The sequence below is a fragment of the Gorilla gorilla genome, chromosome 6 (genome assembly GCF_029281585.2).
Source record: "Gorilla gorilla gorilla isolate KB3781 chromosome 6, NHGRI_mGorGor1-v2.1_pri, whole genome shotgun sequence".
NCBI lineage: Eukaryota > Metazoa > Chordata > Mammalia > Primates > Hominidae > Gorilla > Gorilla gorilla.
Genome location: NC_073230.2, coordinates 159,286,246 through 159,302,176, shown reverse-complemented (window position 1 = coordinate 159,302,176; position 15,931 = coordinate 159,286,246). Strand labels below are relative to the sequence as shown.

Here is a 15,931-nt window from a genome sequence, read left to right as displayed (position 1 = left end):
CACACATCACCCACCTTGTGCAGCTCCCAGTGTCACCTGCTCAGCCATAGGTAGCACACTGGGATTTGTTTCTGCCTTCAAGCAGAAGGGAAGCTCAGGGAAGAAGCACAAAATGCCTTTCAGACCTTATTCCTCCCATGTTTCTGGTTCTAATACTGGTTACATTTATTTGTCCTTGCTATACTTAGATGTCCAGAGTGAAAGATAACTGAGCTGTCAGGGACCTGCCACACAAATGGCTGTAACCCAGTCTAAATGAAGGTCCTCAGGCACCAAAGATACAAAAACCTTGCCTGAGTCAAGGTATCTAAACATCTCAATTGTCTCTTCATGAAGGTATGCTCCTTCCCTAAATCACAAAAATAGAAATCAGAAAGAGAATGTGAATTCATAATCTGATTCATCTTTATTATTTGATTCAACTAAATATATTTACACACTTTTTTTTTACTTTCCAACTTTTATTTCAGGTTCAAGGGGTCCATGCACAGGTTTGTTACATGGGTAAGTTGTGTGTCACAGGGGTGTGGTGTACAGGTAATTTTGTCACCCAGGAAACCAGCATAACACGCAATAGGCAGCTTTTCAATCTTCACCCTCCTGCCGCCCTCCACCCTCAAGTATACCCTGGTGTCTATTGTTCCCTTCTTTGTGTCTATGGCACACACATTTTCTAGAAGTTATCGGGTTAAGGGTTATATGGAATCCAAAAGTATTAATGGCAACAGTCCATGTCCTTTTAAATGGATTAATGTTGACGGTAACCTGATATTGTCTAGGGGAAAAAAACAGATGACAAAGATTATGCTCTCAAAGCATGTACAAAGTGCTCAACATTTTACCCTGTATCTATCTTATCCTGTATCTACCCAGGAGGTTCCAGATTTCTCTCTCACATATCACCCACCTCTCAAAATAATCTGCTCAGCTATGGAAAGAACACCACTGTCTTGAAACCAAGAAGCAAACTCGAGTGTAGAAGCCACATCCCAGTGCAGGTGGGACAGAAAGATAGAACAAAACTGGGATGTTGACGCCCACCAGCCCCAGCCTGCTTATTCCTCGGCTTCCTGACAGGAGATACAGGAAGCCCCTGATGTTTTTAAACCATTATTATTGGAGTTCTCTGAGTTTTAACCTGTTTCCTAACCTCAAGGGAAAGAGAGGGAGAAAGAGAAACGCAATGGAGATTCTAATAACCTTCTCTAGAGGAAATCTAGAACAACACTTGGAATTACAGAACTTTGCAAGATTCTCTGATTTTGGCAATCTTACTATGCTTCTAATTTCTGTTCTAGTCTATGTCACTGTGATAATTAGCAATAATATCATTCAGAACCTCCAAGACTCATGTCCGTTTCCTCAGGGACAGCCAGCAATGGAAGACTATGTCCCACTTCACATCTAGGTGTGGAACGTGAAGAGCCGTAAGGAATGGCTAACGTGTGAAGAAAGGAACACTCTAGCCCTAAGTCGCATCCCAAAGGAGACAGGAGAGCTCAGGGAGCCAACAGCCCTGGACAACAGGGAGGCCCTCTGGAGTCTGTTTCCTACTTCCGCCATGCCCAGGAGTGTGCTGAACGCTGCCCTGGTCTCATGTATCTGGATCCCCTGGGTTGTTGTACGACTATCTATATTCTGATCCCAGGTGGCCTCAGCCTTGATCACAGTGTCTATCCTGATTCCAACCTACCTACACAGGTGAGGTGATTCTTGTGACTTGATTCTACCACTTATTATCAGCCTAATGTCTGAAATCTTTTTCCAGATTTCCCCACCTTGTATCTTCTTTCTCCTTTATAATACCCTACTATTCGCCCCCGCCTGCAATGTATGTATCTACAAATAGCTGATACATCACAAGGCGGGATGCATTTGCCTCTCAGGCCCTCAAAGCCATGAACCCGCTTCCCTTCCCACAGGTTGTACCATGCCCCGCCCCTCCCCCCAACCTTAGGGTGTCTCTAATTGAAGAGACCCCAGGCACTTCGGCTACCTATTGTAAAATACCTATTAAATTTTTAAGGAGTTTTTCGGCTTGGGACATTTCCTGGACATTTTTAATTAGTTTGCTGACGTTCTCCTGTGTGTGGGGATACCCGGACCACCCACTTTCCTTTCTCAGATCATTGACCTTTGTTAAAAGAGCTTTCACCTGGGTTTCCTGGGCCTGGCCTGTTTCTTTGTTGTTAAAAGCACAAACTCGACGCCCACACTTTTTAAAAATGCGCCGAAGGGCTTTGTTATCTGAGTTCTTCATGAAGTCTTCCAAATTCCCCGCCCCTAGGTCTTCCTTCCGGGTGAACAGCATAATCGCGTATTTCGTAAAGTCTGCTCCAAAGATGGCCTCCAGTTTCGCCACCGCTGTTTTGTCTTCTTCAGTGAATCGTCCCAGCTGGAACACCAGGACAAAAAATGTGTCCCCTTTTTCACAGCAGGACAAACAGCGCTTGACCTCCTCTTCTAACCGGGATGGGTCCTTTTCGACATCCAGCATCTGGTTGAAGGAAGGAGTGTCCACAACCACCACCTCCTGTCCGTCCCATGTCCTCCTGCCACTCTGGCTGGTCTTGGTGACTGGCTGGGCCCGGAGCCGAGAGGTGAAGACGAGGCTCCCCAGGATAGAGTTCCCGGTCGCACTCTTCCCAGTCCCGCTTCTCCCCACAAGGACAATGTTCAGGGTTTCTGTCAAAGGAAAGTGGGAAAGATTCGTGACCATGGGCTGATCTGAAATTGGATTTTAAAGTTATCCCATGAAGCAAGATTACATCACTAAAGTAAACAGGATGTTCAAACAGCATCAAGGCCTCCTTCTCACCCAAGCAGGGGGATCTCCAAACACGGGAATGACTTGGCCCAGTTCACTCAGTCTGTGGACTCATGGCAGGACTTGGACTACATACAGTCTCCGTCCAGGGTTCATCCACCAATGTGGCACTGTTCCTATCACTGAATCGGCTCTGCTCCCTTTTTGCAGCACCTTCCAGACTCCCTGGCACCTGTGAGTGTCCCCTGGCCTTCTTACTCTCTGCTCCCCTCAGCTGGGTCCCGTCTACACATCTCATCCCTTTGTCTTCTGTTCCTGTTACAACTACATCTTCTCACTCCCAACTACTGCTAACTATAGCAACATCTTCTTACAGTATTTAAAGAATTATTCTGTAAAATTGACTTTCATGGAAAAGAAACTCTACACATCACTGATAGATTACCAGTTTCCTTAGTTAGGACATGTAAAAATTCATTTCTCATTAAAACCACATTGAACTTAATTGCCTTTCACTGATGAGTCAGAAGAAACCACATGGTTATAATAATGAATATCCACTAACACTGTTGGGTGTGTGGTGTCCATGATGGAGAAAGAGAATGAATTTCCCTATAAATGGAATTTACAGACACATAGAGACCTTACAATATGTGTTCTTTGGAGATTGTTCTTATGCTTTTGCACTTGCACTGTGACAGTCCAGTGCTCATTCAAGTCTCTTCATAGTTCTCTTCCATTATGAATTTCATATCAAATAGCTAATATCTACTTCAATGCAAAGGAGGAAGAAAGCACATCCCATGCTCTTCCTTCAAGGGGAAATTATTAACCTGTTTATGCTGAAACTTCAACTTCATAGTTATGCCCAGCAGATGAACAATAGCTTAATCTTCCAACACTCCCATATTTGTCATATATTTCAGTCCCTACTTCTGTACCTACAGAGGGTGTGTTTCTCATGTACCTCTGAAATCTGGCCTCACTCACCATCCCATATTCTCTAATTCAGTGTTCTTAATGTTCAATGCCTTAATCTTCAATGTTCTTGGAAGATGTCCTTTAGAGCTGTGAACCCCCATCTCCACCAAGATTATTCTTTTTTGTCCCCTAACAAGTGATATGCTTAGTCCTACCTCTTTGCTTCAAATTGCTGGTGTACTCTCTGGAATATCTTCCAGCTTTCTGCTCAGCCATTTAATCCCTACCCATTCTCTAAAACCTGTTTCAAATTGGGCTTTCTACACAAAGCCTCTCCTGACTTTCCCATGTATCTATACTTCTAAAGGAGGGTTCAATAAGAAAATATGCTCCTTTGGGTTTTATGTTCTTCCTGGGTGAGGATGTTTGAAGCAGAAAAAAAAACGGGATGAGTAAGAATGGGAAGGACCTCAGCATAGGTCAACTGAATGTGTAGCACTAAGTGGATGAGGAGTCCTTCTTAAGTCGTAAAGACAGCAGTATGCCAAGCTCTGGGCAACAGTACACTGTGGGGAAACAAAGGGTTGGAAAGCATCAGCTCATTTCTTCAAGACACTCACACTATCCAGTTGAAGAGATAGTAAAGATCATGAAAAAATTAAAGACCAGTTCAAGAGAATGCGCATGGAAAAGCTGTAACTTCAGTACAATTTGAGAAGCAAAGAAAGAGAAAAGAGTTAGTCCATAGAACAGACCTATCCTTCCTTTATTTTTCTGCCAGTTTCAACTTCTTTTTTGTTTCATTTCAACTTTTATTTTAGGTACAGGTACATATACACCATACAATAATAGGCAGCCATAAAAAAGAATGAAGTCCTGTCTTTTGCAGTAACATAGATAGAGCTGGAGGCTGTCATCCTAAGCAGACTAACACAGGAACAGGAGACCTGTCCTTTTTATCTTCTCTATGCCTTTTGGAAAATAAAAAGTTCTTGTATATTTTATACCTATTTTTAAATGATATATATAAAAATATATATCCTATTCACAGTTTTACCTTTTTCTCTGAAAACACAATGCTTGTTCCCATTCTGATGCACCATGCTCTCAATTTTTTCCAGGAGCTCGTCTGCCTGCCTTTGCTCTTCTTCTCCTGTTGCCCGGTAGTTGAAGGCACTATATCTGTTTTTACACTTCTGGATGAGACCATAGAGAGCTTTATTGCTGTTTCTTAAGAACGTATCTAGATCCTGATCCCCTAAATCTTCTTTCCTGGTAAGAAGTATGATCATGTACTCAAAGAATTTTTCTCCAAAATTGTTTTGGATGGTGCTCAGCACTGCCTCATCATTCTTAGTGTAAAAGCCCAGTGGTGTCACCAGCAGGAAGGCATGGGGGCCTGTACAGATGTGTTTTCTGATTTCTGAGTCAATGTTCTTTAAAGATGAGATGTCCGGAGCATCAATGATCGAAACTTTCTTTTTTCTCCAGCTTCTGCTCTCAGCCAAGAAGCTCTGGGTTACTGACTGCTCACTAAATCCAGTCTGAAAGGCCTGCCTCCCCAGAATGCTGTTTCCTGCTGCACTTTTTCCAGCACCGCGTTTCCCCACAAGGAGGACTGTCAGTTCTGATGTCCCCCGATTCTGCTCGGGTCCTGTGGACTGCAGCTGCCTCTCCCTTGGGCCTGTGGGACAAATGGACAGGTTCAGAGTCTCTTCCTGCAGTTGAATATGGATGTGGGCAGGTTTTATGATTTCTCATCCCTGCAAACTTGTATAGAGAATGGCAACAACACTGTAAACCAGTATAACTCTACTCTCAGCCAGAAGCTCTCCATCAAGGTGAAAGCCTCAAACAGGGGCAGGAGTGAACTAAGAGATATTCATGGAGCTTGAGATTCCCCAGGAACACGAACATGCCAACTTTGGCCTTCGTTGGTCTAGGTCCTCAGGGTTCCCCTCATTTTGTTATCAAAGGTAAGTACTGGGGCCTACCAAAGGTAAGTACTTACCAAAGGTAAGCCTAGGGGCTAAGGCAGGAGCAGGGAGAATCCAATTTTCAAATGCCCCTTGGTGGTATAAAATCAAATACACTCAGCAATTAAAAAAAAAAGTGAACTAGCGATATGCAGTATAGATGGATCTCAAAAAAACACGCTAAGTAAAAGAAGCAGGACACAAAAACTGCATACTAGATGATTCTACCATATGAAGTTGAAGAACAGACCAAATTAACCTATGTTGATAGAAATCTGGATAGTGTTTCTCTTTGGCGAGGGGCAGCAAGAATCTGTAAGATGATGGAAATGCTCTATATCTTTATCTAGATGGGCATCCCATATGTATAGATATAGAAAAAGGCATCAAGCTGTTTGCTTAAGATTTGTGCATTTTACTCTGTGTAAATCATACCTCAATAAATTGCTGTAAAAACCTGCAAACCTGCACCCTACAACTCTCTCTCCACACATCCCCTGGCTGAGGCAGCATCAACACCAGACCTATGAACTGAGCAAAAGGGAGAGTCTGCAACTGCAGGGAGCTTTCTCTGAGGCTGAGTCATCAACAGCCTTCGTGGGAAGGGTCTGAGCAGCAAGTTGGGAAGGTGGGATGGACACAGTATCAAAGGCCCTTGCTGTATTGCCTTGGAAAACTTACTGCTTTGCGAATCTGTTTCCATGTTGGTAGAATGGGAATCTAATGCCCATGCTGAGGTTGAAAAGACTAAAGGAAACAGCACCTGTAAAGCCCTTAGGACCTGACTAGCACGGAACTGTGCATGGAAGGCTTCACAGTTAAGGAAGAACTTGAGTCAGGCCTGGAAGTGCCCCTCCCTCCCTCACACTCCCCCCTACTCTCCTTTACAGACTTCAGGACTTTTGCCCATATGACAGCACTTTCTTTGCCGCCTGCCCTATCTCCTGCTGGCTACTCAGGTTCCTATGCAAATATAACTTCTTCAAGAGAATTTCACCTAAATTGCTCCCCACAAAACTATACAAATCAGCTGCCATGTGTATTTCCTCTATTCTTACCAAAATAATAATTTTATATTTATTTCGAATATGGACTCTCTTCAATTTAGAGAGACCATACAGTGCAGTGGTTAAAAGTAGGAGTGAGAAGGGATAATAAATAGCCCTTGAGAGCCAGGAGCTGGTCTGGCCTCCACAGCAAGGCCATGGCACCCTCCTGTCTCTCATCCACAGTATTACAGAAAATCAGACACGAGTCTTCCACAACCACAACCGCTCTGCAATCATATCTGAGCACACAAAAACAACAGCATTGCCCGAACATCCCCTGCACTGGCTAAATAGATGACAGCTGCCTCCTGATAGCTTTAGCCTCGCTCCACCCTTGTCACCTTGGACAGAAGAATTATTCAAACACTTCATTGTGGAACTACCCCCCACTTCCTAAGCGCATCCATCCTGGAGCAAAGTCCCACTTCCTGGAACCTTCCTCAAAATCACCTAACATGAGCCCACATCTTATAAAAAGTCCTTCCCTGCCCCCTGTTTCTGACAGCCCTGTGACTCCCCATGGTGTGCGGGGCCCTCACAGCCACAGGTCAATAAACGCACTTTTGTTCAGTCACACGTGTGTTCCTGGGGTCTCGGCCAAAGGGCATTGCCAGAATTTTGAAACCCTTCTGCCTGAGTACACGTATTTCTGGCTGAGTGCACTCAGCTGTGAAATGAGGATGAGGCTCACAACATCTTCTTTACAAGATTGTTACAAGAATTGAACTGTGTATTTTAAGAGGATTATATATGAATATGCTATGAAGATTGAATTACATATATATGAAAGTTATTTCCCAGGACATAATGTCAGCTGCAATTTTTTTTTTTTTGAGACAGGGTCTTGCTGTGTTGCCTAGACTGGGGTGCAGTGGCATGATCTCAGCTCACTGCAATCTTGCGCTCCCAGATTCAAGTGATTCTCATGTCTCAGCCTCCCGAGTAGCTGAGACGACAGGCACGCATTACCATGCCTGGCTAATTTTTGTATTTTTAGTAGAGACAGGGTTTTGCCATGTTGGCCAAGCTGGTCTTGAACTCCTGGCATCAAGTGATCCACCCACCTCGGCCTCCCAAAGTGCTGGGATTACAGGCATGAGCCACTGCACCCGGCCTCAGCTACAATTATTAGCAATACTATTAAAATTATGATTTTATTATTTGGAAGATTTCCATGAGGAAAAGGATCTTGTCTATCTTATTCATGACTGGATACTCAGAGCTTGCACAGGGCTGACCCAGAAATAACCTGCAAATCCATCAGTAAAGGCATGGTTGCATTTGTTGTGTGTGTCCACATTGTGAAACAAACTGCATCTACTATACGGAAAGAGGTAGATCTATACATATTGACTTATGCAGATGTGCAGGATCTATCATTACTGGCAATCATCACCTGAATACTGCACCCCATCAGAGAATTCTCCAAGTTGGCGTTGTCCATGAAGGAGTGATTTCTGCTTTCCTAAGAGGAGTCAAAACTTGGGCAGGGCCGGATCCAAGGCCAGAAAGAAGAGTCTGAGTTAGGAAAGAAGACACAAGAGGCAAGCCCAGCTCTGTAACACTTCAGAAAAGTCCAAGGACACCCTCGCTGGGTCCAGGAACTTTGCTGGTGCTATACCTACTCACAAGTGTTAGGAGTTTCCTAGGGGATAGGTTGTGGGAACCAACCTCAGCTAGCTCCCCAGGGTGAATTTTTATTCTGGTTTATATGGATAATGTTTCCGCTTCACTTTGGCTGCAGAATGCATTCAAAAGAATACAAGTGTGAGCTTAATGTTTCTTAAAGATCAACTTACCATGTGGCTTGTCTCCCTCTTGAGATGTAGCTTCATTCACACAATCCTAGAAAATAAAGGAACAAAATAGTGCACACAGATCTAAAACCTCATCTTCCACAAACTAAAAAAAAAAAAAAAAAAGGAAATTGAAGTATTAATTCAGAGTGATCTGCTGAGTCAGATGTGGTCAAATCAAGGCCCTGGTCATGGTCTTTGTTGGTCTTTGTGGACCTGTCCACAATGGCAGTGGATCCTTAGATCCCCTGATGCTGCTAGGACTGGTTCTCGGAGAAGGTGATGTTTCCAACGTCTCCTTCCCTCACTGCTCCCAGTGTGGAAAGGAAGCTTATTCTAACCTGAGGTTAATTGTCCAATATAATTTGGAATCCCGTCCCCCACCCCCCCCAAGTCTGGCAAATGGAGACAACAGGATAGAGAACCAAACACCTAACTGACATCCCCTTCTCCTGCCTGGGGAATCCTTATACTTAGTTCCAAAATATTTATTGTTGTGGAATCAAGAAAGGAGGTGAAAAAACAGTATGCAATCTTGATGAACCTGCTAGTCTTAGAAGCTTCCTAGACTTCATTTTAACCTTATCTTTGTTAAATCTTCATGCCAGCCAAGGAAACCTTCCCTCTGCTTTCTTGCCTGGCTTTGCCCAATATCTTTGATACCCTCAACCATCCCTCTCCCTGCATCCTCTCCATTTAGCTGTCATTATCAGATTTCTTTAACCTTACATAGCCCAGTTCAAATTATTTAGTGTTCTCTAAATTCAAAAGATTGTTATGAGGTAAATGTCCATAATATAAAAATTAATGATCTTTGCATTCCCACTCACCAGAAAAGTAACAGTTGTTAACTGGTATATATCCTTCTATCTTTTTCTATGTTCATACAAATACATACAAGCATACATGAACATATGGAGACTTATTAAGTTATTTGTTCTACAATCTGCTTAATAATGCATTCTGTACATCTGTAGAAGTCAATATAGACAGAACTACATCATTCTTTAAGTAGATAGAATTTATTCCATAGGAGGGACATGTGTAACTGATGCAACCATCTTTTCATTGATCAATCTTCGGGTTATTTCTGGTTTTACTGTTTCAAATGATGCTGTGCTAACTATTCTTGTACATATATCTTTATGTATACCATTTTTTTTTTATTTCCAGGGCATAGAGTTCTAAAAGTATGGCTCTAACTCAGTCTCTGGGTTGTTAAAGTTCTTAATGGTTCCTTAATTTATTTAATCCTCAGGCATTTTCATCATCATCATCATAACAGCATTACTGAACACCTACCAAGTTTCAAGCATTTGTTAACAACTTTGTAAGCATTTCATTTAATTCTCACAGCAATTCCTGACATACATGTGATTATTATCTCTGCTTTACGGAAGACAAAACTAAGATGCTATAGTCAACAAAACAGATATGATTTCTTCTGCCCTCATGGAGTTGGTAGGGAGACAACCAGTGAAATCACTTGATGTGGTGGTGACATTGCCATGAGGAAAGGAAGCTGTGAGGCTCATTCCAAGGCCTGAGAGCCAAGATGGTCAGGGAGGACTCCCTGAGGAAGTGACTTTTAGCTGATGCAAATGGAGAAATAAAAGCAAACCTGGTACAGGGTGGGAGCGGGGAGAGCAAGTGTCAGTGCAGAGAGAATCGCAGGCTTGAGGCTCAGGAGTGGATGTGAGTGTAACTCAGGGGCAAACAGGAAGGCCAGCAGGACCAAGGCATAGACAGCGGAGCACAGGGCAAGGAGTCAAGCCAAATTAAGAGTTCTGAACTTTACCTTATGATCAGCAGGAAGTCACTGGAGCATGTAAAACCAGAGGGTTTCATTGTAGGAAACTTACTACACACCCATTCTTCTCTTTATTAACATCCCTGTTCCATGCAGCCCTCAAGGAAGAGACAGATTGTCACAGAGGAGGGAGCACTCAGGCTAGGAGATAAGAGAGCAAGTGTCTTCAGCCCTCTTGAGCCTCAGTTTCCTCATGTGTAGAGCATCTGTCCATAGGGTTGTCACGAGGACTTAATTAGTTTATGTCTTTGTCTGGAATTTAGTGGGCATTCAGTAAATGATTTCTCTCTTATTTCCATGCTGCTTGGGCTTATTACTCTTCCCTCTGAGCAGTCTCTCTCTGACCAGAAAAGTAACAGTTGTTAACTGGTATATATCCTTCTAACTTTTTCTATGTTCATACAAATACATACAAGCATACATGAACATATGGAGACTTATTAAGTTATTTGTTCTACAATCTGCTTAATAATGCATTCTGTACATCTGTAGGAGTCAATATAGATAGAACTACATCATTCTTTAAGTAGATAGAATTTATTCCATAGTACGGACATGCATAACTGATGTTACGCATCAGGCTCAGTGTGTGCCTGCTGTACACCCTCTGGGGCTTCCCCTTGCCAAATCCTCTGTGCTAGCATCCCCCTCACACTCAGCCAGGAGTGCTTTGTTTCTTATGCATCAGCCACTCCAGTTAAAGTGTAAGCACCTCTAAGGCAAAAGACTGCATTTTTGTATCTTCCTTAGTTACAAATACATTTTCCTTTCACATCAAAAGCTTAAATAAAATCTCACCCTGGCTGTAATGTGTGAGATGGATGCTGGGATACAGCCCAAGAATACATGAGGAGAAAATCATTACGTTAAAATAGGATAGGCAAGAAACGATGTAGGCTTGGACCAGGTGGTGGGAGTGGGATGGAGAGAAGCAGGTGGATTCTGGGTATATTGATCCCACAAGACCTGATGATTTCTTGGCTCTCCAATGAGAGCTACCAGGGTAGCAGAGCTGACACTGGGGTGTGGGTACAAAGAGCATGGTGAACAGCACAGCCCTTTTCTGAAGCATGAAGGAGAAGTCTTATAGATTTAAAAGAGAAAATCAAAAATTTGGACATGTTAAGTGTGAGAAAGTATAAGAGAGACAAGTGGAGACCCCAAGCAGCAACTGTGTAAAGAAGGAAGAACTCAGAGGACAGATTTGGACTAGAGTTACTACTCATTTGAAAACCGTTAGTAGTAGATGAAGCTCAATGCCATAGAAGTGTGGGATCATCTGAGAAGAGAGTACAAAGAATTGAGGAAGGCCAGAACCAAGCCCTGAGGATGTTCAGTTTTAGACATCAGAGATTAGAGAAGGACTCAGCGATCTTTGGAATAGCCAGAAAAAGAGGGAAAAATAAAACAAATGAACAAGGAGAGGGCAATTATATTGAAGTCAGGGGAAGAGAGAGTCAAACAAATCATTGTGTGTTGAAGAATATGAGGGACCAAGTAAGATAAAGGCTTAAATTTTTCCATTAATTTGCTAATAAAGCCTAAAGTCCTTAGGCTGATAATTAAAGTACCCTAAAACCTGATACCTCTTATTCCTGCAAATTATATATAAATATCTTATTAAACAAAACCCATGTTCCATCACACAATGCAATATTTCATTTATTTGTACCCACTTTCATCCCACTAGTTCAGCAACGTAGAGATCTTTCAAGATATTAACAAAATTCTTACTTGAAACCTGCTGCCTTCAGTTTTGAAGTTCACATGATAGGGTCCTCCATTCGTATTCACCAAAGACTCAACCTTGCGAAGGAGCTCCAACACCTGGGTGACCTGCTCATCCTTACTATTGGTCTTGTTGTTGAAAATGCAGTATCGGCCCTCATAGTCTTGAACCAACTGCTTGAGAGGTTTGTTTTTTTCAATGAAATCTTGCAGCAAGTCATCCCCCAAATCATCCTTCCGAGTGAAGACAATAATGATGTGCCTCCTGGCTTCAGCTCCAAACACTTGTTGGATGCCCTTGGCTGTTTCCTCATCCTCCCTTGTGAAATGGCCGATGGCAATTACCAAGAGCAGAGCATGGAGGCTGGGAGCAGAGAGCTCCAAGCAGTGTTGGATGTTGCGTTGCTTCTCTTCAGCACAAGCTATTGAGGAGAAAAGGTCAGGGGTGTCAATTACCACAACCTTCCTTTCTCTCAGGACCCGATTCTCTCTCTGGCAGATTTTGATCACTGTCTGATCACTGAACTTGGACTTGAACACATGTTTGCCCAGAATGGCATTTCCTGTGGCACTTTTTCCCGAGCGGCATTTCCCCAGGAGGAGGAGCCGCAGTTCGGACATCTGGCAGCTCTGCTCTGACATGCTTTCCTGACACAGGCTCCCGCTTGTTCTGTTGGGACAGAAAGCAACACATTAATGTTCAACTCCCACACAGAGTGGACAGGAAAACAGCAAGAAAAGACATTCTCTTTTTGACTCAAATTGCCGCCAATGAATTTGAGCTACTGAAGTTCTAGACCCAGACTAGATCAGAACAAGAAACACTTTCCCAGGATCTTCCTGTTCCCTCATCTCTGAGACAAACCTAGAGATCTCTTTTAGTTCCTTAAATTTTTTTTTTTTACCATTAGGAACCACAAGGAGTCAGATATGTTAGAAACCATAGTAAATAAGCATGTTTCAAAGTTGAAGGAAATCTCATAATTAATAGTAATGGTCAGATGTTTAAAAAATACAGATCTCTGGGACCCAACCTAGACCTATTAAATCAGAATCTTAAAGGAAGGAGCCTAGAAATCTGTATTCATCAAATGTCACAGTAATTCTAATGAGTAGCCAAGTTTGGGAAGCATTGCCCTACAAAATGCAATGAAGTAGTAATGTCTAGAGCATACAAGCAAATATAATATATGGTATACATGATACTCTGAAAATAATATCACAGAAGACAAACTAGAAAACTTCATTTGTGGGACTCGTAATGCACCCAGTGCCAGGTGAAGTTAACAGAGAAGCATGATGTGGTGGATATGACCATGGTCTTGGACTCTGACCTGGTTCACCTTCTGCTCTGCATCCATTAGCTGAGATCTGTAGAGGCCACTTAACCATTCTGAGTCTCAGTGTCCTAATCCATAAGATAGAAGCGGTATTACCTACCTCAAGGATATTTTTATAAAACTCAAATGAGATGACAAATGAGAAAGTACCTTGCGAGTTTCCACATATTACCTAAATGCAAAGTGGTACGATTTCAGTATATAGATAGTGCTGCTTGGATTTAATATTCTCCCTGCAAAGGCTTCCACCTGCCAGGCAAGTCAAACCCAAAACTCTTGAGCTAATGTGCCAAGCTCTTTGCAATCTGTTTCCAGCCCACAGAGTCAGCTCTACTTGTAGCCACTCTCCTCAACACACTGTATGCTCCAGCCAAGTGAACTACTCATCTGTATTTATTTATTCAGGCCCCACCTTGTTTGACATATGTTTTGAGCTGATTTGCTGTACCTGTTCAGTCATCCTGCCTTGTACAATTTCTTCTGGATTGCCCAAGAGACCCTGACCTGAAATCAAGTGAGGCCTGGAAATTCATGGCAAAACTGTCGCTGCGAGGAAAAAAACTCCCCTCTACCATAATCACAGGTTTTCCCTTTAGGGTACATCAGCAAGTAGCTGTGATTCCCACACAGGGTTACACCAGGGATCCTGTGTTCCTCTCTTTAAAAACTTAGTTTCCAAGACTGCAAAGCTAGCCATGATGCCCTCACCTGGGAAGGTTTACCTATGCAGATCTACAAGAGAGTGGCTCTCCCTATGAAAGCTTCGTACAGCACCCTCTTGGATGGCCACCCCTCCATGGTCCATGGTGAAGTCAGAAAGTTATTCACGTTATTTCACACCCTTTCTAGTGTCTCTGCCCCTTGATGGGTTCCCTTCCTGTTCTCACCAAGCCTGCTCCAGCATCCTTTTTGTCACTTGTATGAAAAGACTGAACAACAACACATAAAAGGCATAGATGCAGCAAGCAGATAAGAAGAATGTGACACACATGAGGACAATGTTGTGGGAGTCCAGGGAGGAGTCAGTCACTGGGACAGATTGGTACCACTCCATCAAAACTGCTCCAGCAGAGGGCAAAGATCCCTTAGCTGCCAATTCACAATGCGCTTACACTCATTATCTGATCGCTCTGTGCCATAACCTCTTCATTCTTTATATTTTTCTGATTATGAAGTTTAGTGTTTATTCTAAAGAATTTGGTATATTTAGAAAATTTTAAAACAATCTGGCTCCATCTATGGCTCCATCATACATAAATAGCACATTTAACATAAATTGTTAAAATATGCCTATAATTTCTTTTCTTTTTTTTCTGTTTTAGAGACAAGGTCTCTCTCTGTTGCCCAGGTTGTTGTGCAGTGGTGGGATCACAGCTCACTACATCCTCAACCTTCTGGGCTCAAGTCATCTCCTGCCTCGACCTCCAGATTATCTAGAACTACAGGCACACACCACCATGCCCAACTAATTTTTTAAAATCTTTTGTAGAGATGGGGTCTCTCTATGTTGCCCAGGTGGGTCTCAAACTCCTGGCCTCAAGCAATCCTCTGGCTTTGGCCTCACAAAGTGTTAGGATTACAGACACGAGCCACCATGTTCAGCCCATAATTTCCTCATACACACATACGTTTGCATCATCTGGCAATAACTTCTCTTGTAAAATATATTTTCATTAAATAAGAATAACATAGTCCTTAAAATAAGTTGGAAAATACGCAAAATGATGATTGGAAAGTGATCTGCCATCTACAAAGAATCGTATCAATTTGTAGTGTTTTTATTACATGTAAATGAGCATTTTAGGTTCTTTTCCTTTTTATCATACTTATGTGTCCATCTGAAGCTAATGTAAACTCTGTATGAGGAAAGTTTACCCTAGAAACTACTCCAAATATTGAAAATAACAAGTAGTAGTAAAATAATTTACTTTATCCTGCCTATCACTGCTGCCACTGACACCCATACACACTGCCCAGGGGCCCAGGTTCCAGCCAGGCCAGCCCACTACTGCCACCACCAGCGCCCATGTATGCCACTTGGGGGTCTAAGGGCTGGCCCACCACTGCTACTGGCACTGCCAATGCCACATACATCATCCAGGAGCCCAAAGACTGGCCCACCAAACCTGTTGCTGTGGCCAACACACACCACCTGGGAGCCCAAATACTGGCCTACTCAGGTCCTCCACCTGCCACTATCAGTGTTTGTATATGCCACTCAGAGGACTGAGTACTGACCCACATAGCCCATAGTCACCAATACTGGTGCTCATGTGCATCACCCAGGGCCCAAGGGCGAGCCCACTTGGTATCTCTATCCCCAGGAAATCTTACCACAGCCTTCACTAACAACCACAGGCTAAACCACTGAGGAACTTGCAGACATCACTGACATTGATTACAGCCAAAGAAATCATATGAAGACTACACTACTGCACCTACCCAGAATCAATGCCAAAGCACCCTACCCAATCAACACTAGGGATATGTGTACAGAAAAAAGTCTTTCCCTGTGAAAGCCAATGCATAAAATTGAAAGAAGCA

At 42.9% G+C, this 15,931-nt stretch overlaps 1 protein-coding gene across 1 annotated transcript in view; it reads right to left on the bottom strand.

The window, feature by feature from the left end:
• Nucleotides 1-383: 383 nt before the first annotated feature.
• GIMAP8 (GTPase, IMAP family member 8) overlaps nucleotides 384-15,931 on the bottom strand; it is a 28,398-nt gene continuing 12,850 nt past the window's right edge. The window contains exons 3-6 of the mRNA XM_019031826.2: nucleotides 12,054-12,717; nucleotides 8,513-8,558; nucleotides 4,746-5,372; nucleotides 384-2,685 (exon numbers count right to left, since the gene is read on the bottom strand). Coding sequence (XP_018887371.1) covers nucleotides 1,997-2,685; nucleotides 4,746-5,372; nucleotides 8,513-8,558; nucleotides 12,054-12,689 — 1,998 coding nt within the window. The 5' untranslated portion in view covers nucleotides 12,690-12,717 and the 3' untranslated portion in view covers nucleotides 384-1,996. The remainder of the gene's footprint in view (nucleotides 2,686-4,745; nucleotides 5,373-8,512; nucleotides 8,559-12,053; nucleotides 12,718-15,931) is intronic.